This window comes from Styela clava, chromosome 1 (assembly GCF_964204865.1).
Source record: "Styela clava chromosome 1, kaStyClav1.hap1.2, whole genome shotgun sequence".
Classification (NCBI taxonomy): Eukaryota; Metazoa; Chordata; class Ascidiacea; order Stolidobranchia; family Styelidae; genus Styela; species Styela clava.
Genome location: NC_135250.1, coordinates 15,895,675 through 15,923,248, shown reverse-complemented (window position 1 = coordinate 15,923,248; position 27,574 = coordinate 15,895,675). Strand labels below are relative to the sequence as shown.

At 35.6% G+C, this 27,574-nt stretch overlaps 1 protein-coding gene across 1 annotated transcript; it reads right to left on the bottom strand.

Moving 5' to 3' along the window:
• Positions 1-1,834: 1,834 nt before the first annotated feature.
• On the bottom strand, positions 1,835-20,055 carry LOC120341909 (2',5'-phosphodiesterase 12-like). The gene is made up of 15 exons (XM_039410503.2): positions 19,880-20,055; positions 17,595-17,802; positions 14,692-14,877; positions 13,174-13,361; positions 12,421-12,575; positions 11,898-12,070; positions 10,997-11,098; positions 10,264-10,364; positions 9,439-9,578; positions 9,048-9,207; positions 8,610-8,739; positions 7,913-8,014; positions 5,337-5,499; positions 4,217-4,371; positions 1,835-3,763 (listed from the first exon to the last, which is right to left on the bottom strand). Exons 1-15 carry the CDS (start codon positions 20,038-20,040, stop codon positions 3,653-3,655), a joined length of 2,235 nt encoding a protein of 744 aa, XP_039266437.1. The 5' UTR covers positions 20,041-20,055; the 3' UTR covers positions 1,835-3,652.
• Positions 20,056-27,574: the final 7,519 nt, after the last annotated feature.

The following is a 27,574-nucleotide window of genomic DNA, read 5'->3' as shown; positions in this document are numbered from 1 at the left end:
TGCCTATATCTTTGCTTAACTAATACAATAGATCCAGAAAGTAACGAAGCTTAGAAAAATGGTAGCTTTTCACATCTACGTAATCAGAGAAAGCATGAGGTTGATTTCCAAGCCTGACGCATTATCACGTTTTGCGTGAAATCGACAAAGTTCACCGATACTCTCAAGTCTATTCTGCCTATAATTTCGAGGATTGATTAACTGTGGCCAGAACGTAACGGAGTCATGTAGCACGTAGGTCACTGTTGAATTTAAACTCGGAGATGAAGTTTTGCGAACCGTTTTGACCTTTTTTTATTGCGGCTCTATGCAAAATGCCCTACGCGCCTTGTGTTCAGGGAATAAACACGCTAAGACTAAACTATGCTCGATTTAAAATTGAAATAGGTCAAATTTATTAATTTCCACTTAGATTAAGGCGGGGCCCCTTGCGGCAGTATTGGTTGCGTTGGCTTAAGGTCGGACCTGCCATGTACTCCCCCCTATCTAGATGCGAAGTGAAAAACATGATAACATGAGAGCTATGCTCAAATATATGGACACATAGCGTCACATAATTTTGATGACGTCATAGCAAAAATGAAAGTACTGTAATGGACCTTTCCCCGAGCATCGACTTCCTTGTTTACTTCGTGACATTGGCCTTATCAACAAGATGTAAAAAGTGACGTAACAATGCCCCCTTTTCGCATCCGCTCAGACACTTTTCTCACTCAGACAGATTTTCAAGCGTGGTCGTAAACATTACCTCGTTTTCGCATTTTTGAACTCTATTCGTTAGTTTCCAGTTGTGTTTCGGAAACTTGAATGTAAATCAGATAACTCAATGATCACACTGCCTTCCTAGTATTTGCGGGGCTCCCGAAGTATGCGAACCAAGATGGCGGACACAGGAATGTAATATGTGTACTAGGTTAGGGTTAGGCCATAATTTTAGGTATAAATACTACGGGAGGCTCTTGGCTAGTCTTCGAACTGATAATAAGACTAAAATAAGGAAAATTGGAAAAAAATTATCGCCTAACCCTAACCTGTTACCCATGTTACGTTCCGATGTCCGCCATCTTGGTTCGCATACTTCGGGAGCACCTTATTTGCAGTAATAAATATTATTGTAGAAATAGCTGTGATAGACTAGGCTAAAATTATAAACCGGTACTTTTAAAAACACATTGTTGTATCGTATGCGATGAATCATAATGATGGTTTGAAACATACACCCAATTTTACAGGCGCCAATTCGCAATAGCACTCTTAAAATTGCCCCAAAATTTTTGCAATGGTAAAGTATAGGAAGAATTTTTCGGGGGTCAAAGGTCGGGGAAACGTACATAGCCTTCTGGAGAAAAATTCCATCTTCAACCACCGAAAATTTCAAAGCAATTGGTCCATTGATGAAAGAGAAAAGCGATTTCTTCAAAACGTGTCAAAGAACAACACAATACTGAAACGATCGTCATATCCACTACGTGTCCAATATTGGGAAGTACAAGGTACTGTACCTAAATTTGCGTTCCTTTATCGTACAAGATTGACGTCAACTCCAGCAGTACCGAATGTTGAAATGCCTCACTTCAAAAATATTTACTTGCGACAATTTCAGGAGTATTCTCCAATTTTTTAAGGGCTTGCGATCTTGATAAGAGCATTCCTACAAGACCTTCAGAAAACCTAGCATGCCATGGAAAAGAACACCAGATTAGGGTTTGGGTGATCATAATGTTAAAATATGTTCTTCTAAGTACTACTCTAGCGAATTCCAGATCGCCTATTGAACGTTCGTCCGGTAGTAATATAATCCATCTCCACTTCCCATCCCGATCTCGCATACATGCATATTTATTGAGTACTTTATTACAAAATGTCTAATGCAGAATGTCAAAGAGACGATAGAAATTTAACAATAGGCCAAACTTTGTCAACACAAACATTGTTTTACATTGCCACGGATATGTTATATGAGGCGCAGTGCCATGAAGAAGTCAAGTATACCCATCTAGCATGTATGCTTGAAAATACAATTATTTCAATTTTGACAAAATATAACGGCAGGTATAATTGTATCAATATTGCAAAACATGATGGCAAACATGGTAAAACAAACAATTGAATGGGTCATAATTTTCTTATAACTTGTAACCACATGTCGAACAGTAGTATCGAATGTAGTTATAGAAGTCATACGAAGCAGCAATTTGCCAAAAAAAAGTATATGTACAGAAAAACGAAGGGCTAACATACTTATGAACACAAACGGTGCAAGGTTGACAAGTAGGTTTTGGAAAATAGTAGCCCATATGTAGGTTGCGTCCTAACATCAAGATATGTATTGAAGGTTGAGTAGTAATTTGAATTGGAAAGTAAGTGGTCGGTTGTGCGATTCCTTGAATTTTATTAACCTATCAAACTGCAAAATTTTTTTATTCGGAGACATGTTCATAATAATAATGCATACACCTGATACACGAACCTTTCTGCTTATAATAGGGATTCAATCAAATTGATTTTAAACAAGCTCCACCTATAACTGCACATATAATGAATGCAGTCTTCTATAACCAGAGAGACCAATATTGCACCATAAATATACTTCTAACTCATAAAATCGATGTTAAATATGCCTCACTGTTAAGTATGCTTTATCCCTATAAAACTAGAAATTGAAATTAATGAGTTCAGAACAGTCATGAGAAAAAGATTCATTGACTTTAAACATGATTAGAAAATACATGATAAAATCATAAACACAGGATACTCAGTAGCATTGGCTATTATATCAATATTTTTTAGAATGTGGCATAGCATAAAAACAAATGTGGCAGAATCAATGGCGCAAAATACATCAACTCAGGGAATGAGGTCCCCAATCATGTTTTGAATATTTCATCAATGTACAGGTATTCATGTTCAAATATATAGTAACTTGATACAGAAAATAGGAAACAACATTTTGAAGTTTGATTATGGATTAATGAAATCTAAAGCCCAGCATTCGCTGTTCTGTGTGTCTTATTAAACTTCAGTCAACTTTGGACCAGTAAAGAATGGAGCATGAAAATGAAATGTTGTCGGATGTAAAGTCATAATCCAATACAAACATTGAATGATACACACACAATTTACAGCAATTTAGCAGTAGCAAAACTGAATTTTCCAATGCTTCATGTTAAGATATATAGGGCCCACTACTTGGTGTTAAATTCGCTTACATTACCACAAAAATCCAATTCATCAATTTTGCGCAGCGCATGCTGTCAAATGTGACGAACGCCATTCAATTGCTTGCGATAATTCAGCCATTGTGCATACTCCAAGGAATCCAAAATAAAAAACTTTTCTGTGATAGGGGTGTTTTTTGGGATTGGTGCCAGACTTTTAGCAAGAAAGCACCTTCATAATCTCATATGTCTTCATGTACAAACTTTTAAAAAAAGGATATATGGACCAGTGGATATTACGTTGTGCTCCCTTAAACAGCCCTTGGATAAGGAATGTATGTGTAGTCGAATACAGGTTATGACCATGATTTCACTTAGATGTTGTTGAAAAGTATTCACTTATCTGCATGCCCACACAGACAGTGCTTCTTCCTCGGCAGTGTATGTAACTACCGTAATATGTCTCAGTTTGTGTCTTTTTTGTGATGATTTCACTAAGTTCTCCACGACAGGTCAACAACTTGTGCGATGTGATCTGACGGAGCTGCTATGTTCGGCAACGCAGTGTGCCGAATCACATCTTCGTGTGCCGGTGGTGGAATGACCTGGAATGTATCATTTTATTTGCTTAATCTCAAAAAGATATTTCTTAACTTGATATTCATTCAGGCGTTTTATAAAATTTTGTTTAAATTTGATTCTTGAATTGAACCTGAAATCTCAGACAAACTTTAGAAATTATAAATTAATACAGGTCGAGTCCAATTAATGTTTATTTATGACCATATGCATTGATGCTGCGGAGTTTGAGTCAAGCATTTTTGTTAACATTGGGGAAAAATGTTACCCTCTCCACAACCTTGAGAGGACAATTTTTAACATTCTAAAGACTTATTCTACGCCAAGTTAGGAAATACATACTATTAAGCCATCACACTATTTCAACGTTATCACATCCAGAATTACTTAGAGACAACGAATCCACCCACCAATTCAAAACAATGACAAAATGTGGATGTCAACATAAAAGTTATCTAAAAACTGTTAATTTCATATACCTTGTCTACATTAAGTCTATCAGGTTCAACGAAGATGTAATCCAAGCAGTTCTGGAATCTTGTTACATAATTAGTATACGCTGGATAGCCACATGCACTCAAGAAGAGCTTTTGATTTGTTAGATTCATTCCGGAGATGAATTCAGATTTTCCCACTGAAATTAAACTTGTATGTCAAACATTGTGAGAGATTAATGATTAACAAAATACATGTTTTGCAAGGATTTTATGGAAGCCCAGTTTCTTAATTGTTATCATTAGCTCGTTCTTGTTCAAGCATCTCTGTGATCTACGGCACATACGCCCGCTGCAACGCAGGTAACTGGACGAAAAATGAGCAGTTTTTTACACAATCCTAAATCACATTACTTGACTATTGTGCACTCCATATATTTTTATTTTATTTGATACAGTCATTGCAGAATGATCATTTTAAAATTGAGCTCTATGTGCATAAATATAACTTTTAGCGATATTCCAAACAATTCATCCATCGCCAACATATCCCATATGTTATCAGTTTAAAGTAAACACAAGAGAATAAGGAATTTGAATATAAAAATCTATTAAATATTATAAATTCCTAATACAAGAAATTATTTAGAAGTTTCATTTTAAAAAAACTGTTATTTTGAGCAATCTAATTCAAACAGTAAAAGCAGAAGAATCTCATTTAAATATTTCAGAATGCATTCGCAATAGTAGCGTAGTCGTTTTTGGCCATTTCAGATTTATACCAAGACAAACTCGATGCTCCATGATAAGTTAACCTAATGAAATATCTGCCATTGTTATCGGACTAACAGTTGAAACTAGGAACTAATAATGATAAAAATACTTTTACAAATCTTTAAATTATAAAGTAAAAAAGCAGAAGAATCTCATTTAAATATTTCAGAATGCATTCGCAATAGTAGCGTAGTCGGTTTTGGCCATTTCAGATTTATACCAAGACAAACTCGATGCTCCATGATAAGTTAACCTAATGAAATATCTGCCATTGTTATCGGACTAACAGTTGAAACTAGGAACTAATAATGCTAAAAATACTTTTACAAATCTTTAAATTATAAAGTTGTTCGATGCGACATGAAAAATTGTAACAATAAATAAAACTTACTAGAATACCAATCTGCATGGTTAGGTTCGACATGTCCCTTCGTTAACAACTGGACAGCACCAGAATATGGGTTGCTGTTAAAATCCCCAGTGATAATGCATGTTGGATTATTTTCGGCATATTTTTGATGAAGATATCGCATTTCACGAAGAATCAATTCAACCTGAAAATGTAAGAAATAGTTTATCAAAAGCAATGAAATTTTCTATTTCAATACTAAAAGTTCTTGAAAAATGCAGAAAAAATAGGCTACGATTTGGACAACCTTGAGTATTCAAAACCAAAAGTAATTATAGTGAGTATGAAGATTGTATACCACAGGGATGGGTAAAACTAATAACATTTCTGTATATAGAACATTGAATATATTACTAATCGATGAATAACACACAAAAGTCCATATCTATTCAATGGGATGGAATTTGGAAAAATAAACAGTGCATTGGTTGGGATCTATCTGTTACAGCAGGGGTCTGCGACCCTCGGGACAAATGCGTCCAACAAGGAAAAGTTGTGCTGCCTGCGGAGAAGTGCCAATTTTGAATGGTGTGCGACCCGCGAAAGAGTTTCCAAGTTAGTTTATTCTGGTACGTGGGGGTAATTCCAATCCTTTTGCGTTACAAAGCATATACCTGAGTCTAATTTATTATGCATGCCTATGACAATACAATGCCTTAACTCAGCGTTTCCCAACCTATTTTGGTCGCGGACTATTTTCTCACCATCGAAAACCTTTGCGGACTCGAGGTGCGTTTATTGCAACCGTACTCTGTGTAAAGCAGCAATAAAACCAAACACAACAGAAAAACCAAACGAATTTCAAAATCGGAATTTCGCTGCAATTACGCGTTCGTTAAAAGAGTCGACATTTTTGGTGTATAATGGATTTTCTGTCGCACAGTATTCATTCCATGACAACGACGAGAATTTAAAATGTATTTCTATTTTAATTTAATTGTGTTCATCATGGTAACTCGCGATTGCGTCGACTTACAAGATGAAACCATAACTTTTTTTAAATTCCAGTGCCATCTGCGAACGTAATAATGAAAGAATATATTGCCTGAATATATTCAGCTTTGATACATATTTTTTGCGATCTTGCGAATTCATTATCGCTGTTAGAAAAAATCATTCTATTTGCTATAAATTTTCAGAATGTACAACTTAATTCAATCTTCGACTTTTCAATGATTTTTTCTGTTGCATAAACTATTCAATCCATCCCCATGTGTGATTCTTTTAATCTACGGTTGTGTTGACGAAATAAGAGCAATACTACTCAGAAAATATCATGACAATCCGTGGACACAAAAATGCGTTGTAAAGTGCCCGATTATATCTTGTTTCGACTCGTATTTTTCGACATTAATACTGTGCGTACCAATCTGGATGCAGTAAAGCAAAGAATCCTAAAGGAAAATGCCCTGGTACGTATACTACGGTAGCACCCAAAATTTTGCGATTTGCAATGTCTAAAAAAGCCTTTTTAATCGCTCGCCGACCGCTTTTCGATTTAGGAAATTTGGGTTGCCACCATTTACACCTACCAGAAATTTTTTTTATTCCTCGTTGTTCGAACTCGCGAGAAACACCTATTACGAATCTATCGAAGCGTGTACAGACTCTTGTTTTCGTCCGGAAATCCACAAGTGAGTTGTGAAATCCAATTGTTTGATTAAGCGACTCGCAAGTGACCTGTCGCGTCACATGTTACCAAATTTTCGATTAGTAAATATGCTATTCTAATAGTTGAATATTCGAATAGATGCCCAGCCCCACTCAGTAACCAGTAATTATTGATGCAATTAATGTCACATGAATAAACTGACTTTTCATGTTTTTTTGTAAATTCTAACGCAAATCCTAAATTGGCTGATAGTTAATTAAGTTTCGCAAAAACGTTTGCGGCCCGCAATGAATTTCTGACTCGTTGCGGACTCATTTAAAAGCTCTGCGGACTCATTTGAGACCGCGGACTCGAGTTGGGAAACACTGCCCTAACTGTTAGGGCCTAACAGCCAGGTCGTGCGAAGCGAACATTGCATGTCAATACCTAAAATTTTTGTGCCTGTATCTACTAGAAAGGCTATGTGAAATAAAGCTGTGGCCCACGGTTTCACTTTATTTGTGTCTGACCCTCCTGTATTAAAGGTTGCACACCCCTGTTTCACAGTATTTTCATACTGTGTTTCAGACAAATACTCAAAAACAGTAACTTGTCAAATGAAACTATTTTAAATGATTCCTAAAATCAGCAATTTCCCACATGGAATACAAATTTAAATAGATTCAAGTTTGTATGAAACCGCCTCCATATTTAGTACTATAGGTAAGTTCTAAATTATGAGACTAATATGTAAGAGTAAGACAAATGTTTACATTTAAAACGGGAAATGTCTTCCACCCACATCATTTTATTTCTACAATTATACTACTTTCTTGGAAATTCAAATGATCTTCAAAAAAAAGGTTTTCATATTTCGATCGCTGAACATTTTGAAGAGGAAAAACACAAATAATTTGGCATATTACTATATAAAATAATGATATTATTTATTGAATTAATATTAAACCTGGAGTAATCTGACATGACAGCCATGAGGATGCCAATATAGATGGGTATTTCCTATCAAGATTGTTCTTCTTGGATCTTCAGTTGATTGAAGTAGTCCCACCTGAAAACAATCGGATAAACATGGTAAATCTTAATATTCATTATAAGCTGTTAAATTTCACAGTGTTGTAGAGTGTAAATTTAGAGTCAAGAGTACGACATGACATTCTTTGCTAGTATCGGTATCAGAACTTGAAGTTGCAATTCCAAAATTTCTGGAGCCAGAACCAAACTCTCTGAAGCTACGTCTTAATTTGGATTTAATACAAGTTCGACATAAGTTTATGTGGCCAAATTTGGTTATTTTAAAGTCTAGGCAGCAATAAAAATTCTCGCAAATCAGAGCAGAGAGTCATTTTTTGAGAAGCACTAAGTCAGCAACTGCTAGTCAGGTGGGAATTTTACCAGACATCACAACCAAGATGAAACGCTTGATCGCAACATTTTCAGGTACTGGCAATAAGACCATCAATTACAATGAAATTCTCATCAATAAAGTATTATTTTCAGGTTTTCCCAGTATTTGGATTTTGCTCAAAATTAATAAACTGTCTTATGCACCAAGCTCTGTTAGTTTCATATTGCAATAAATCCAAACTTTTGAGTGTCACATGACTCATAATTTAAGTAAAATTCTGTCACTCAAAAAATCTCACCAATAGACATGTTGGCTTGGTGAGAAAGGTTTTCTTGAACTCATTATTTTCATCTAGTTTCACGAATAAATCTGTATTTTTTTCATCCTGGAATGATTTCCGTAAAATGATGTTGTCCACCATTAAAAGTCTGAAAACCAGAAATATTGAGCAGCAAAGCAACAGTGATGAAATATATATACCAATGCGAATATAGCACAAGATTACCATGACATGTATTTTGGATGAGGATATAAATATATATCACAAGTGAGAGCAAAAGGATTTAATTACTATTACATTGTTTTGCTGTGATAAAATCTACTGAAAATCAGTTTCAGTTCAACAGATTCAATGCATACATCAAGCAGATTTAATATACAATTGCAGTTTTTGCAAGATTTTTATAGTAGCTATATTTTGTGATTACTTCTCTATGGTAGAAATAGACAAATATACCTGAATTTTTCCCTCCTATAGAAAAGGGCAACACCTTCCTTTATTCCATCTTTAGCAGCAAATGCACCAGCATACCCTTCTAAAGACATTGATGGCATCAACTGAGATTCAAACACTACTCTGTCAACTTCTTGAAGACATACTATGTCAGAATTGTAACCTAAAATTAATAAAAAGTGATTGAATATAGTGAAAGCTGTCAAAATAATGGTGCATTTACAGACAAAAAAATTTGAATGCACAATGTGCACTTCATGTGCAAAATCCAACGAAGTGTCATATAGAGTTTAACCAAGAATATAATATTGAATCTAAGAACCAATTTTTGAATCATTTGACCAAACAAATGGACTCTTTCATGCTGATATTCTCAGTTAACTAATGATCTTACCTATCAACTCTTTTACAATTAGCTGTTGTCGATATCCAATGTCCATTGCCTCATTGGGACAATATGGGAACAGAAAATCGTGTGCATATTCAGTTGATGCGTAAACATCTGCAAGGATGTTATAACAGACAAATCGAAAACTGCAATAGAAAACAACAGGCAAATTACAATTAACTCACAGGACTTTTTGAACTTTAATTTACGGTAATCATTTGAAAATAAGGTGTTATTCTTTCAGCTGTATTATAATGGCGATAAAGAAATTACACAGTTCAAATCCCCCTAATAAGATTAATTTTAATAAATGAAAAATTGACAGAAATAAGTTAGGAATATCAAGATTTTTGAAAAAGAACACTACTAGTATTAGTTTGAAAATGATCACATTAAACAATTGATTTTAAGGTAAGGGTTTCATATTTACCCACGACGAGATAGATGGGACATACGATGCTTTAACCATGGCCTCCCTAACGTTAGCTGTGTGATATGGGAGGAGCCAACTAATTTTCAACACTACAGATGGTCAGACAAACCGTACGGTGTGAACCGCAGGCTATAAATCACATCATTGTTTTGTGAATCACATTAATTTGGAATACGATTATACCCAACACGGTTCTAATGTGTGGGCTTGAGGCACCTGGGTGGGGTAATTATTGTCAAGGTAGAGAAGCCTATTCCTTAGCTACAGCACTTAGCTCAACTTTATTTGAGGTAATTCCATATGTATTTATTAGACTGATGATATGGCTATCTATGCACAATAAATATTAAGTAAAGCAGGAGAAACATAAAACACAATACAAAATCACACTACAATACCTTCCATCAGTACATCTTTGTGAAGTGTGCAAAATTCGATCACCAAAAATACATTTTGAAGGACCTTCAGCAACAACACCTCTGGTATATGAATATACCGGCTGAGAAAATAAGAAAAGTACGAGTTGAATAAATGTAAAATATAGTTTAAAAAAACAGTGATACCTCGGTAGTAGAAGGGTCACCTTGCGAGATGCGAGATGCGCGGTTTGTGTGACATCATCACACTGGGGTGTTCGAGCACTGAATTTCTGTTCGAGTAACGCAGCATTTTGGCCGACTACCGAATTCAAGTTTAAGTATCAGGTCATTTGACGACCGAGGTATCTCTGTGCTTGGAAAATAATTGCAAAACATACTGAAATTTAATGCTGTAAATATAAATTTTGCAAAATAGAGAAGAATCAAAAACAGGGCAAACGCAGTTTTTTTCAGTTCTAAATGTTGTATGAAATTCCTAAAATTTTCTAAATTGAAGTGGAAGTTGCAATTACTCTCGTAAGACATGATTATTTTATTACAAATTAAACTTTGAACAACTATAAGTAATAACAGATGCAAAATAATGTATCGTATCAACATAAATAATAGAAAACAAAATTCCCAATACAATCATAGATTCTTTAAATTGTATGGAAAATTATATATTTATATATACAGATATAATTATCTAGTTCAAACACCGAGCAATACTGAAAAACAAGAGATTTAGATTTTATACTTGATAACAAACCTCTGCACGGAACCTATCAGAGTTGTAAGGATACTTTTCATTTCCCGGTGAAATCTTCAGTCTAATTTGATAACCAATATCTGCTTCCGTGGCAGTATATGTCTGAATGAAACATAAAAAACAATTTTTTAACTAGAATAAGGTAGGTAAGACATATTTATAAAACGTGACTAAACAAAAAATATAGGTGCGTCAAAAATTATATCAATTTTCGAATCAAGCCTTGATTAAAATGATGGCTTCAAAATGACAATAGATAAAAATAGACTCTTCCTGAAGCACAAACGGTACTCCCATAGTGTGTGTACCAGGTTAGGGTTAGGCCATAATTTTATTCCGATTTTACTTATTTTAGTTCTATACGAGTTCGAGGACTATACCCCCTGCCAATAGGTTTCAGTCCCTTTACACAACTTGATGTGAAATAGACGAACAAAAGTAGTTACCGGTACATCCGGTACTCACACTTCTGGAGCGCCGCACAAACTTCCATGTTCATAACAGTAGCTAATACTACCCAGCGAATGGGCTGTGGCACATCACTTCAAAGTTTACAAAAGTTTAATTTCTTAGACAGATCACCATATTACACCCAAAACGTTGTTGAATGTGGTATTTAACCAACCACTATGTATTACATGTTAGTATATTGCGAGTAGCATCATACTTTTCCAAATTTCAACTAGGGAGACAGAAGAGTTTAATACATTATCATGTCCTAATGTTTCATTATTACCAATATGCTACATTGTGAGTCATTGGAAAGCCATCTTGTAGCCTACTTGTCAATGTATTGAAAAACGATTTCATCATTTATAAAAAATATATTCTGTATTTTAGGAAAGTGAATTATCATTTATCATCCATAACAAATCAAATTGAGAAAACAATTCTGGATTACTTTTTCGTGGCCAACAAATTCCCATTCTTCTTCATTATCCACTTTATTGAATTCTGTTTTTCGTTCAGTTCCATCCAAATCATGTTTTCCTATTATTGGATCATATCCAGTCGAATGTGGTGGCGGGTGGGAAAGCGGATGAGTTGCATTCAAAGGAAGGGGCACTGGGTGATCTTCAAATTAAAAATAAATGAACAAATAGAAAATTAAAATGAATCTTTGAATATACACATAACAATGCAATACATAGGCCTATTATTAACATTAGATAGATCAAGTTTGCATAGAAAACATCATCATAGTAGATTGAATGGGTACATTCCAAATCTAATATAAGTATTACAATTCACAAGCTAGTTCTGCCATCTAAATGATATAAAAATTTATCTACCATGAATGAAGTAATGTAATGTAAATAATGTAAAAACTCTAACAGAGCAAGCTAGTCTTCCATAGTAGTCAACATAAAATTAAAATCTTGAATTTGAAATGTAATATAATATTATACTGGTAAGTGACATACTTTGAATTGGTATTGGATGACCAGTAAGTGGATCAAAAGTTGTTGGTTGTGTAGGTGCCTGTGCTGGAGGTGCTGCTGTAGCAGAAGTATCCATTTTACTGCTTTCGATTCCGTTACTTTTTGGAGGAAAGCGATACCGTCTGAACCACTCAAACCTAGCAAGAAAAGAAATTAATTATTCCACAGTGGTTCTAAAATTATGTAGGTATAGAAGGGACTGAGGAGTTGGGAGCTGGTGTTATATTATTAAAAATAGTTTGATTTATTGTAACTCCATAACTGAAAAAATAAAGTAGGAATTGATTTGAACCATAACAGCATTGAAAGATGCCAAAACTTATGTATGTTTATTTCGAAGTTATTAAAACCATTTTATTACATCCGACTAGGGTAGTGGTCGGCAAACTGCGGCCCGCGTGCCAAATCTGACCCATAAACAAACTTGTTGTGGCTTTTGAGTATCTTCACTATTAATTCATGGAGACAGAAGTTGCTCACAAATTTATTATTATATGCGCTGTTGTAAGGCATTTGTTTTGTTGTCATTAGCCGAACGTGCTAGTTAGTAATTAACACAGAAATAGAAGTCGCAGGTGCACCAACTAATTTAATATTTATCTCAATTTTAAAATAAATCGACTTAAAGCATAATATACTTGGGAATTGGGATTTGATCACAATTAGACTTTTCATCAATCTCAAACCAGGTATTTTAGTTGTTATAATCCCTAATTGCTATAGGTATTCACTTACTTTGAATTCTCTATTGTAGCCATTTTCAGTTGTAACTGCGGATGGATTGGTAGTCCAACCAAAGGTGTGTTAGCTAGATTTACAAACTCAACTTGAGGTGGATTACAGACAACAAGATATGACAAATCACAGACTTTTAATGTTCGACCGATCTCCCATGCATCAATGATCGATGTCTGTTCATCAATCTATGAAAAATTTTATAAATTGGTGTTAATGAATTTCGATAAAATCTAGAAAGATCTTCTTGTTAAATATGAAAAACTTGGATAACAAGAACAGTGTGAAATTACTAACACCATTGGATGGTGTAGGAACATTTTATGGGATTTTTTCATATGCATATGACTTTGAATAAGGCTTAAGCATGCAATTACAATTTACAAACAAAATTATTATTTAAAAAAAAGTAGAAAAATTCTGATTCGGCACAAAACAACCTTCACAATTTCTTATGTCTTGAATAAAGTGACTAGTATAAGATTTGAAGATAAATTTTACAACCTGTTTCGTCTGCCTTTTTCTAGTTCAGCGTTTCCCAACCTTTCTTGGTCGCGAACTAATATCTCACCGGCGAAAACCTTTGCGGACTCAAGGTGCGTTTATTGCAACCGTACTCTGTGTGGAGAAGCAATAAAACCAAACACAACGGTATTTAAATGAATTTCAAAATCGAAATTTCGCCACAATCAAGCGTCCGTTAAAAGAGTCGATTTTTTTAGTGTATAATGGCCTTTTCTGTCGTACTATATTCAATCCATGACAGCGACAAGAATTTAAAATGTCTTTCTATTCTAATTGTGTTCAGGGTAACTCGCGGTTGAGTCGATTATGACAAGATGATAGCATTACTTCTTTAAAATGCCACAGCAATCTGCTAACATATGGCCCGATTATATTTAGTTTTGATACATATTTTTAGAGATCTTGCAAATTTGTTATCGTCGTTATGGTGTCCTCCGTTTTAATTTCAGTTTTTTGTATTGTCGCTTTTTAATTTAGAAAATTTGGGTCGCCACCGTTGACACCTACAAAAAAAAAATTATTTCACGTTGTTCGAACTCGCGAGAAACACCACGCGTGTGCTCGGGTTTTCGTTGGAAATTTGCAAGGGAGTTGTGAAATCCAATTGTTTTGACCTGTCGCGTCACCTGTCACCAAATTTTCGAATAGTGAATTGCTATTCTATTAGTTGAATATTGGAACATATGCCCAGTCATACTCAGTAACTAGTAATAATTGACTTGATTAATGTTATGTGAATAAACTTGCTTTTTATGTTTTATGTAAATTTTAACGTAAATCGTAACTTGGCTGATAGTTAACTTTTGCAAAAACGTTTGCAGCCCGAAGTGAATTTCTGGCTCATTGCGGACTCATTCAAACGCTTCGCAGGCTCGAGACCGCGGACTCGGGTTGGGACACACTGTTCTAGTTCATCGTTCTTTATTCATAGTTGATAGTAATTCATTCAAGTCCAATAACCACTAGGTCACACTAATCAAGATTGATTGATACCTTTTGACCAGCCCAATCATATAAAACCGCAGTGGGAGCTGGTTCTGGGGGCTCTGTGGATTTTTCCCCCTTATCCTTTTTCACTTTCTTCTTAACTCGTTTTGCAGCTTTCCCATTTGCTGCTTTGACATTGGTTTTAATTCTTTCAAGTGATTTAGCCAATGGTTCATTAGTAGGTCGATTTACCTGAAAAATATTGCAATATTATTTAAATGAAGTTTAAAATATTGCCTCGAATGATCAAACTTCAATACTTGTTATTAAACACTGCTATCATAGATTGAATCTAATCAAATACATTTCGATATTAGAGAAATTACCTTAAATTATAGTTTAAGTTGTTACCAAATTTCCCCTCATGAAATATTGCCCAAATGATAACTTAACAGTACAACACAAACTTTGATTGTTTGATTGATGAGAAAATTCATTCTCAAAACGTCAATTCAATGTGAACTCTCTCATATTGACTTTACAAGTTCTGATAACAGACCAAATACGTAAAATTTTCAAAATTCTGATCTAAACTATAAGTGGTGTGTGTGATTATATAATAAGAGTGACACAGAAAATACTGGAAAAAATAAAGATAATTCAGTTCAAAATCGCTAATGCTTTTGACTTTAAGGGTAAATATTTGCTTTTAGTTAGTATGCTTAATTAATTAATAAAAAAAATAGTTATAATTACAAATGACTAATATTATAAATAAAAAATACCTTTCTCTGGTGAATTTTTTTGCAGTGAAACCGAACTTAAATAATGATTTAGCATAATGAATTCTTGCATCAAAATGTTCCTGCTTACACTTATTTCATCACCCAAAAAAAGTTCAAACCAGATGGAGTCTAGAGCAGTGCTCGTCAAGCGAGTGTATAGTACACCCCAGGGTGTACCAAAAAGTTTGAAGGATGTACCATATCGATAGGGTGTACTAGGGATGTACCGTACCAAATGTTGTAGGGTACATACTAACATACGATATTCTAATTAAATACGCTAAAAGAGCCGATGAATTTTCAGCACAATAAAAAATGATTGAATATACTTTAGATTTAATATAATATGTACGTTCTCACAACCCGAAAAAAGTCGGTTTCAAACCTTGTATAATGTTAACACAAAAATTTTCGACTGCAATTTAATTTAAAGTAATGGATAATCAGGCAAATTTCGCCCTCAATTAGTGACCCTATGTTTCTAAAAGCGGACCAAACATAATAAGTGCCAGAGGCATACGAAATTTTGCGATTTTCACTGCCGTATTTTAAACTGTCACGGGCCTCAATAAAAACTATTTTGTTTACGGTTTGATTTTCAGTATTTTAAATCGCCGCTTTTCAATCAAAAAATTTGCGTTTTCTTTAGAAACTCGCCGCCGATGAACGTATTCACCGGATTAACAACTCCGTGCAAGTACAAAAATAAAATAATTGTCATCGTTATCGTGAACAAATTTGCACTTTAGAGAAAAAAACACAAACGTAAAGGCGTTTACGGCCTAAATAACATGTCCCGCAGATGAAAGCAATCGCGCGCAAGTTTCTATCGAGAATGTTTTCATTCAACGGAAACGTCTTGAAAGCGGTGCCGAAAATGTGTGACGTCACACAAATATACAATATTCTTATGAACGCTAATTCCGATATTCGAATGACGAGATATTCGAATACATTCGAATACTTTATTCGAATTGGCCATCCCTGATGATATGTAATATTTCTCTAACAATAACAATATTTGACATCACAAATCAGCTAAATTTATTGATGCAAGGAAAAGTACGTAATATTTTTTAAAGCTAGTAGCAAGATTCCGGCTTCTGAAACAAAATTGAAGTTATGGCAGAATATTGAAGCAAATTGATATTTTTCCGATTTTGAATGGGACAACCAGTGGTTCCCAAACTGGGGTAAATTGGCAATTTTTAGGGGTGATCCAGACGTTCACTATTTCAACAATTTCTTTTATAATTCTGTACTATCGACCAGCCTGCGACTAGTCATTTGGTTCGTAGGGATATAATAACATGACTTCGCTGTAGAGATTGTAGGCTAAAATGATAAGCTAGCGCAAGTTCAGCATCTTAAAGTCGAAATGGAGGATGCCATAGGTGTGAGTAATAAAAGTGTAACGATACGACTACTGTATTTTTATGAAGGGGGTAATTGAGTTTTTTGGTAATTCGCTTTAGGGTTAACGATACTAAAAGTTTGGAAAACACTGGTCTGTACTATCTCATTAAGACTTGTGAATGGGATAACGGAAACCCAAAAATAGAAACCAAGATGAAGTAAATGGTAGGCTATATGAGCATCTTGATGTGAACTGTTTGAATTGCGATCAGACTCGGTACGAAAGGCAGAGTTCAAAACATATAAGAACTTAACAAAACGAAATTTGGACAGCACTACTATAAGATCCCGAGTAGCGCAATCGCTTGCACAAAAATCTATCACCATTCCTGTACGAATGTCAACAACATACATCTTCGAACAAGGGCTTTTTGCAATCATTGAAATTGAACAATAATAAAAAGAATTTCTTTCAAGGGTGTCGGATACTAATGAGAGCAGCACTGGGAACAAGGTTATTACCTTGCTCTGCACAACTGGTTGGTGGAATCCAAGAGAAACGTTCACATTAACTAAATAATGATGCTGAAATGCGTAGACATAAACAAATGTATATATGTAACTTAACATTGAGTTCTCTCTGAACATTGAGTTTATCACGTATCAAAAATGTAGGATAGGCGGGGTGTACCAGATTTTGAGAAAGGTTAAAAGGGTGTACCATTCCAAAAAAGGTTGATGAGCACTGGTCTAGAGGCTTACTTTTCATTTTTAGTTATAAACCCACAGTGATGCTTGAAAAATAAGATAAATGATGCATCAACTTACAGTTCTGTTAACTCCGAAAAGTTGCATAACAATCTGCACTTTTTCTTCTTGAGCACTGTGAAACACTCGCACCACATTGGCATAATGTGACGTTAGAGTCAAAGAGTCTCTTCTAGCAGCAAGCATTTTTGCAATATGAGGGTTTGAAGGATTACAGATACAAATGCAATGTATTGTACTGTTTGTACAGTCTTGTTTATTAACCCCCCTGAAAGATAATAACAACGTTGTTAATGAGTCCTCCACTCTATTTCAACAGGCATTTATTGTACATGATAGAATTGATCAATTAATTTATGCAATTGTGAATTGATAGAAAACATATATGAATACATGTAATAGCCTTTCATATGTTGACTAAGATGACAGTGCCCATTTCTAATGCGTCTGGAACAAAGTTGACATTGTTCAGTATCCATTTTTTATATTGTAATGATGATCCACTTACGAATCATGCATGCATTGTAAATTACAGTGACCGCAAAATTATTGTTATTGAAAAATAATATCCGACCATGGCTGAATGGTAGAAATACGAATCCAGAACACCTTCTCCACGACCAGAAAGACGAATTTCTGAATATGGGTAATAAAATATTACCCTGACCAAATTCTGACATTCCTAATTTCAACTCCAAATCTTATCGCTTTATTTTTAATTTTCATGACCTTCTAATCAGAGGTCCTGCAGTTGATGACTTGAATTATTCCGTTATTTGAGTAGATAGATCACAGTTCTTATGTCTTTCAATATTAGGGCTATTCTTGGAATCGGAGAACTGTGCCGTACTGTATTAACAGATTTATCTATTCTGTTTTTTTGATGAAAATTATGGAAACTCAGATTTTGTGAAAAAGTAGGTCAGAACAGTAGGTATGATTGTATGTGACTAGTGTTGGGTCAAGTGATCAAACTTTTAGATACTGGCTCCGATGGCTCGGCGGTGTGGCGCATCGTGCTAAGCGTTAGGAATACGCTCACCACCGCATCTCTGATTACCCTTTGTGGATTCGCAGGATCGAATCCCATGCGGGATGATCATGCGCGAGAGGATTGCTGGACTTCTCGCCGCCACAGGGTGGTTCACATAACCGCTGGTCGGTTACGGCTTCCTCCACCATCAAGTCCATGCTTCCGAAATAAATAACTGGCTAACTAATCTCATACCCGACCTGGACTAGTAACCGGACGAGAGGCCGTGGTTCGCCATATGATTACAGTATGGCACACTATACAGATCGAATGACATTGTCCCGTTTCAGAGAAACCCATTTTACAGATGATCCGGCCCCCCATCCTTTGGGAGACGCCTGAACACTGTTATCCCTCAATATCGGTAACAATACAATATAATGGAGTTGCGCAAAATACTACAGAAAAGCGCAATCTAATAACGTCATCATTGAACTCCTTGGGAAAAAAATAATCCGATTTACCAAAGGAAAAATTTTTTTACCGTGGCATTCGAGAGTTCTTAGCAAAAAACAGCAATTTTGATCACGTGACAGGCGCAATAAATTTAGATTATTATTGAGACAAGCATGGCGAGATATGAAGCATCTGGATTCGTTTGTGAGACACATAGAGTATTTGTTTTATGGAGCCAAATGGAGGGAAATTCTTGGAATTTGGATAGTGTGCTGTACTGGATTAAGCCGTCTTATCGACTTTCCTCTCCCCCACGATAAAGATGTAAATCCTATCCCTTACCAGTTGACAACCACAGATTCCTGGATTAGGATAGGATTTACATATTCATCCCAGAAGAGAGGGAAACCGATATGACGGCTCAATCAAAAGATGAACCACAGCCTCTTGTGTAACCGACCAGCGATTATGTGAACCACCCAGCTGCCCTGCGACGAGTCAATCAATCGACTCGCACATACAGACATAACATAGCACAGCAAGCTACGCCAACACCCAGACGGCAGAGCCCAAATTCATTGCTGCAAGGTGAACTAGAAATAGTAAAATAATTTCCAGGTCTTAGAACAGGAAGAGGTACCGGTACCTTGTGACCAACAGTTCAACACTGGTCAATACCAATATCTGCCTATAATAATAACAGAATAATGCAGATATTTATTTGACGCAGTTCTTCAGTTCAGTACCGGTACCGTACGGTTCCTTCACGCTGTCACGGGTACGGTACCGTAGTTCAGTAGTTAGATTTTGAAGCCTGTGGGACCCAATGACGCGGAGTGATGTACGGTACGGTACCGTACCATGCTAGTGACAAAAATTAAAGCATCATTATTCTGAAAATTCATTTTATACTTACCGATTTGCTTGAACTTTTTTAGTAGTCTTCGGCAATATCCTTTTATAGAAATAATTTGCAAACTCGAGGACCGCCTTTTTCATAACAGCGGCTCCAACTACTCTGACGCGCCAGTCACGTGACTGGACTGCAACGGCCTCAGCACAGCAGTCGACACACATGTCGAAGAAATAGCGGAAATATTACGGAGTTGATGCACATGTTTTATTTCTTTTCTATGTACGGTTATCTCAGGAGAAGGGCAACAAAATTGTTATTAAATTGTGATATAACTACTATGGTAGCAGAACTCACAATCGGCAATATAGTTGCCAGAAGTTCTAGAATATTCTTGTCTGCGCATAACTTCTAGTAAAAAATCAATTGCAAGTGCAAAAACAGACAAATGCAGAGGAGTCTGTACGTTATACCGTAATGTCGAACCTCACTAAGCTCTGTTTTATTATCACGCATTTTATTCATGGATTAGACATTATATTGGAAGTAGGTTTGGTATTTTAGGACTGACATTGGCCAATTTACTTTTGGAATATTGTAGCGTAAATATGAGCGCACCATCTGTTATTACTGAGGGGGCTTCTGAATTTCTTTGCGGAGTTTTCAAAAAGATGAAATGGCGCGTTCAGCCACAGTTCATGTATACCTATGTTATGAACTTTCATTTATTTTCTTCTTTCATGTCATTTTATTAGGGACGTAGCTATATAGACATAGACCTACCATACGTCCCAGTTTGACCGGGACAGTCTCGATTTAAACGTCTGCCCCGGTGTCCCGTCCCGGTTAGCAAAATGTCCCGGAATTTTATTTTAGTGAAATTTTTAAAATTAACTCCAACCTGATGCAAAATTATGAAATAATTTCGTCCCAAATAGCATAAGTTTGCTTTAACTCGAGGCTTATTTTAATATCTTAATTTTTTTTTAGCTTATTAGGTTGAGTCGTTGGGTTGAGCAATGAGCATATATACATGCTCATTGGGTTGAGTGAAATATCGCGCATAGCTTGAGAAATCCTTTAGTTAGGGAATAATGAGTGACGTTTATTGCGTCATTATTCTATTGACTTCAAAGAAATTACAGCACTTTCTGCATTAGAAGCCATTTCAGGTATGCTTGGAGTTGGAGAAGGCATAATAACTTTGGTTTTGTTTGAGTCATATTATGCTGAAAGTAATCTAGAACTTGAGATTCTGTAGAGTAATGCAGTAGGCTAACAGTACGGTGAATAGATTCTTTTCCCATACAGGCGCTAATTGTAGGCTAATTAGAAAGGCTACTTTGATTAGCCTATACTGCAAACTAGTTCTTAGCAGGTAGTAATTTAGAGAGAGTTCAGCAGTTGCTGTTAGATGGTAATTATTAGGAGCAAAATATCTATGTTTTAACTGTAGCAGAGTTGTATCAAGTTGTTCCAGATCTGCTGAAGCTGAATGGAAAGAAAAAGATAGTGAAGAAAAATGGGTCAAGGTTTTCCGTCATTTTAAAAGTCAAAATATATCTGTGGCTAATCTTAGAAAAGTGATGGAATATATATTTTGTCTACCAGGCACTTCGACTTTTGCTGAAAGATCTTTTTCTATGATGAAAACTATTTGAACAGATGAAAGGAGTACGTTGAAGAAGTCAACACTAGAGGGTTTATTGATTTGCAAACTCAATATTGGCCTGAGCTGTAGTGAGTTGTACACAAAAATATGAAATAATAAACAGTTTTTAAAAAAAGTTCATTCAAGTGAAAAATACGCCAATGGTTTCTGAATGCATCACCGTATAAATGTTTGATTTGTGAGTTAGTGTTATTTTTTTGTACTCAGTGTTTGCTCTTTCTTTTTTTCTTATAAATGTCCGATTTGTGACTTAGTGTTGCCCAAATTAACATGTATTTTTCTTTAAATAAAGTAATAAATTTTTTATTCAATCTAAGTAGAATACTTTATTATGCAATATTAAAGCTTATAAATATAAATGTGGAATAAAAATTTGCCAAGCTCAGGCCTTCGGCCTTTCGTCCAGTTGTTGGGCACGTAGTGGACATAGCGATCGTTTCAATATTATGTTGTTGTTGTTCTTAGTGTCCATGTTCTTTGACACGTTTTGAAGAAATCGCTTTACTCTTCGAATACTGGACCAATTGCTTTGAGATTTTCAGTGGTTGAAGAATTTTTCTCCAAAAGGCTATTACTTTTTTTCTCGCTATGACGTCATCAAAATTATTCCCACTGGATGGCGTTACGTGTCCATATATTTGAGCATAGCTCTCTTGTTTCATTCATTGTTTTGAGTTTGTTCCGGATTATGCCCAAGAAATTATGATAAGTCTATATAGACATATTTATTTTGGTGGGGAAATAGTCAAGTCAAGTTTATTTTTTCCAACCAGTAAAAATAATTACGAGGAAATGATAATTACACAGTTTTACTGGGGAAGAGAAATTGCGCAGAACCAAAGCTGGTTATCGAACAGCTAATAAATGATAAAAAAACATAGATGATAGGACCAAATGACAGTGTGATTAGGCTTACCATTCCTCCCGGTTTAGTCAGAACAGTCCTGGTTTTAATAAGCTCTCCGGGCGTCCCGTCCACTGAATTGGAGATATATCTGTGGTCCCGCCGATTGACTTAAATGTCCCGTTCATCCAACATGGCAGTCATAAACAATTTTTTATTCCTCATTATTACAATTTTTTTGAAGGGAACGTTCAATTTATCTCTGATTTACTAGTTCAGAGATGGGGAGAGAACTGATGTATTGTTATGTCATATGTTTATTGCGTCAATTTAACGTCAGCTGCTCTGCCGATAAATTATCAAAATATCAAATGGAGGCGTAAAACAATATATGTATATATGCTCATTGCGTAAAAAGAAGAGGTGCAACTCAGGTACTTTAAGACTGAATTTAACATTATGCTGTGAATAATTTGCCCGTTTGCGTATAAAGTCTTGTTGTCGAAATGTATAAATATTTCTATATTTACACTGTTCGAGTAGCAGAGCTGAAATCATTCTGCTATTTTGTAAATATGTGTATCTACGGCTATTGCAGTATGAAAACCGCAGGTGTCTCTCTTCATTAACATGTCGTGCAAAGGATTAATAAAATGTTCGAAGAATTGAAAAGTTATTGATACCCTCAAGGATGTCCTGCTCCTATAAAATAATGTTTGAAATTAATTTTGATGCCCGGTATCTACTCGAAATTGTAGGATAAAAGTTTTAGATATTAAGATATATATTAAAAGTTTTAGATATTTGCTTATCATAAGGGGTGTATGCCGCACTTTCATGTGTTTTAGGCCAGTATGGTCTTGTGTATACATCCCGTCTTCAATGTTGGTATTTACTAACTTTTGTTTGTGTGTTTGCTTTTTCGAGACGAATAAACATACATACATACTAATCCTCTGAATCGAACCAAGGTTTGTTCAGATAGCTGTGGCAAATACCACCTCTCATATCCTGGAAAGTAGGCTAAAAATTCAAGTTCCATGGTCCAAGGTGGCCGGGGGCCACAATGTTAATTTTGTGTTGTTCGCGGCCACATTAGTTCCCATACATTTGAGTAATATTTATCATTAATCAATCTTTTGTATCTCAACAGTTATGTTGGTCGTTAAAGGCTCTAACTGGCATCCAATGTCCCGTCTCCCAACCTGTTGTTGAATTAGGTTTCAGACCCATTTTGAAAAAAAGGATCCGTAGTGGGAAGAAATCAAATCAGTATCCAAAAACATGTATGCTGTTATGTAAGCGATATCATACACTACTGCAAAGAAATACTCGCTTGCATCGCTCAGTTACAATGCATGAAAAAATAATCAATTTACCTTGATTTGACGTTTTCACTCCGGATCTCGAAAATTGATTTTTTTCGAAAATTTTAAACGTGCTTCAACCAACATCGTCAGACCGTAAATATATACTACTACTAGATGTCCAACTCCGCTTGCCGTATAATAAACAAACAGAGACGATGTTGCACCTCCAAGTGGCGGGCGTCACGGTCGGTTAGATTCAGACAAGGCGCTTCACGACGAGGACGCTCCGTATTCACCGCTCGCAAACTCGCGATTATTTACTGTTTACCAGATCAAATATTTTTTAATCAGAAGAAATGGAGAACTACGGTCTCAATTTTCTCGCCGAAATGGAGGATAATAAAGATGAAATAATAACTGTGGAAATTTTTTATGAAGACACAGTCGTTCCTGCAGACGAACAGGATGATGTGACACCGTTTTTGTCGAAAAAAAGCAAGGCATTAAAAATGCGTGATGCATTGCAAGAGATGGCAAACAGATATAAGCAAAGTGGTAATAAAAATGAATACTTCGCATTGTATCCAAAAAACCTCCTAGCAGCACAGAATTTTGGCCTCACTCCATTAGAAGTCTTGGACCTTATACAAAAGTTTTTTATCCATTTGACCAATGAAACTAAAAAATCCAAAAGGGTAACAACCACTAATCTCACAGCCGAGGAAATCGAAATATTAGATTACATAGCAGGATTTGTTATTAGAAAAATTTATCATAGTAAATGCATTTCTGCTAACCAAAAACTCATTTTAACCGAAAAATTTAGGGATGATGTAAAACCTGGGGCTATTGCTCACGAAAGGGACCGAACCAAAGGGACATGCAACGATACACGCTTATGGGAAACATCGAAATGGCTATCTGAATACATGCAAGCAGCTGAAATTTATTTCCGTCATCACATCAATAAATACCCAAAACTTGAAATAGAAGAAAAATATTTTAAATCATTCATGAGCGAATATTTATTAAACAATGCAAATGAATGTCAAGACGTAGCATCACTACTTAATAAAATATTCAAAAAATTTACAAAAATTAGAGCAAACGCCTATGCGCAGTACTGCAGTAAAAATATTGACAACGAGATGGACAATATGACTCATGGAATACGAAAACAATTAAAGAAACACAGCAGCTAAAACAAAGAAGACATTACAGTCAAGTTTTTTTTCCCATTTTCACTAATACGTACTGGGTGTCTCAAAATTAAGTAGGGGAAAGTGGGGAAGGTTGGGACACTTTTTTTCTTTCGCATCTTTTGACCCCTATAACCAGCACATTCATTTGACATTGCAGTACTAATGCAAAGAGGGGTAAATGTACTTCTTATTCATTGACTAAAAAATACCCGAGCCACACTAGTTTCACCACCAAAATGATTCAAAAAACGTTTGTCAAGTGTCCCACTGCACCCCACTAGTGGGGCACATTAGGACACACCCTGGTGCACAGTGGGGCAGTTTATTAAACTCAACGAAATATGCAAATAAAAATAAGCAACGAATGAGCATCATCACCTAATTAACTGTGGGCCTATTTTTAAAATCAATGTTCAACCAGAACACTTCAGATCTTATTCCAAAAAATTGTTGAATCAACTTTTCCGGGCTACACTTATCAAAACACTCTGCTATTGTAAATTACACTAACACATTTTTGATTTGTATTATTAAATCTGAAATAACTTTATTGTTTTAGTTTTGGATTATGCCAAATTGAAAATGAGTTCCATAACTTTCTTGACAATAACACTTTGTAGTAAAGGTCAAAAATATCAAATACTGTTCTTGAGAAGAACAGAACAAAAAACGGAAGTTCATTCACTAATATGTTCACTATGTTCAACAAACAACGAAACAAACAAACATATTAAAACTTAAACAACGAAACTAGCAAATATATTAACAATTGAAATCCTATTCCAGCTAAAGGTAAATTATTTCTCATTCGAATAAACTTTAAAAACTCTCCATTTTTGAATAGGTAATATATTCCAAATTAGTCCATGTTTATTAAGGTGCAAAAGTAGCTTGTATTTTTTCAGATTCAAATTTTTCTTTTTTAATTGATAAAGCTGCTTAAATGTCAACTGTCATCTATTGTATAATTTAACCAATGTTCAAGTGTAACTTATGCTTTGATATTTTTAATACCAATAAAAATTTTGTGCTCAAAATGCAGTTGGGGTTATTCTAACGAATATTATGAATTCAAAAGTGTTCCAATCTTATTCGACATCCCCTAAAGTGGCAATGTAGTAATTTACTGAACATTCCACTTAGACATATCTATGCCGAAGCGATAGTGCTTTGAGGCCCTTTCTGATCCCCCAACCTGACTTGGAATGGAGAGGATACACACAACATCACCGACTGCTACACTTGCCAAATCCTCATCATCAGGAAATACGAATGCTGGCCTTGTTACTTTTGAAAGGATCTTTTGCATGAAAATTACATCCAAATCGTTATCATCATCAATATCAATCACTTTTCCAACATAGTAAACTTCGTCACCCAAGCGATTGGCCTTGAATTTTACCAAGACGTAATCATCCACACCTGGATTCACTGCTTCTTCTTCATCACCACTGCTTGAGCTTTCAATCAGTGGAGTGGGTAAATATTCAATCGACAGCCTCCTATTGGAAGCACATTGGTGAGGACCAGTTTTACTAAGTTTAGCAACTATCGCATCTTTTTCAGGCGTATCTGTGAGGATGCGTGTTTTTGCCCCCCTATTAGATCGCTTTTTCTTTCTAGGTCCTGCTTTCTTGAAAGGTCGCAGATCTTTCGGAGATAAATATTCACCTTGAGCACTCGATGTTGGCAAATCTGCATCACTGGGAGATGCTGCTTGTGCTACATCATCACTGCCAGAAAAATCCTGCTGGAATGTCTCTGGCCGATCCGTCACATATGAACAGAGGAAATCTTTAAAAATATTTTGCTGAGAGGGAAAATCCCACAAGATAAAAATCCACACACAATATTCGCAGGAGTGAACGCTTTACCATATGCTAAGGAGGTTATACCTGGAATATCATATATAGAAATTGTTTGACCGGTATGTGCACCAAGCCAGGAGTCAACACCAGTATTATAGTATGCTTTTAGAGGCCCATATACTGTCTTATCCAGAGACTGAAGTTTTTGGCTACAGTGTGGAGGCAAAGTGAGCAAAACAATTCCATTCTGTTTAGAAAATTCTACAGATTCGATTGAAATGTGACTTTTGAGCAATTCGAATGTGTAAGAAAATGCTTTAGCCAGCTTAGAAAAATTGTTTTATTGACCCAGCCTGTCTTGTATGCAAAACCCAATGACCCAGTCGGAGCCCCCATCATCATATGTGTTTTAAAATTAACCCTGGAAAAATAAATGCGGGTGGAACAGAGTTCCCAATGGCATTGATACAGCCAATCATGGTCACGAGCGTTCCTCTTTCTGCAGATGTCACTTGACCCACTTGTTTCCGGCCCATTTCTGCAATAACTCTGCAGGGTTTCTGCACTGTTGTAAGGTCTGTTTCATCTACATTAAAAATACGCTCAGCTGGGAATGTATGCCTTTTCATGACTGTTTCGAGATTTTGTCGACATTTTTTCTATTAAAACTTGTTGCCCTAGAAATACTTGTAGACTCAGGTTGGCGAAGCGTTAGCTTGGTACGCCTTGTCAAAAAACATCTAAGCCAGTCAGGCCCTGCTCTCGTATTTCCTTCTTTAACCCATGATGCAGGGACCCTTTTACCATTTCTGACCGCGAATTGCCAAGCTAGCTCCAGAACATCTTTCCTGGCCAATCCGTAATGATGCCTCGACGCCTCAATCAAATATTCCTCCATATCTTCTTCTTCACAATATGTAAA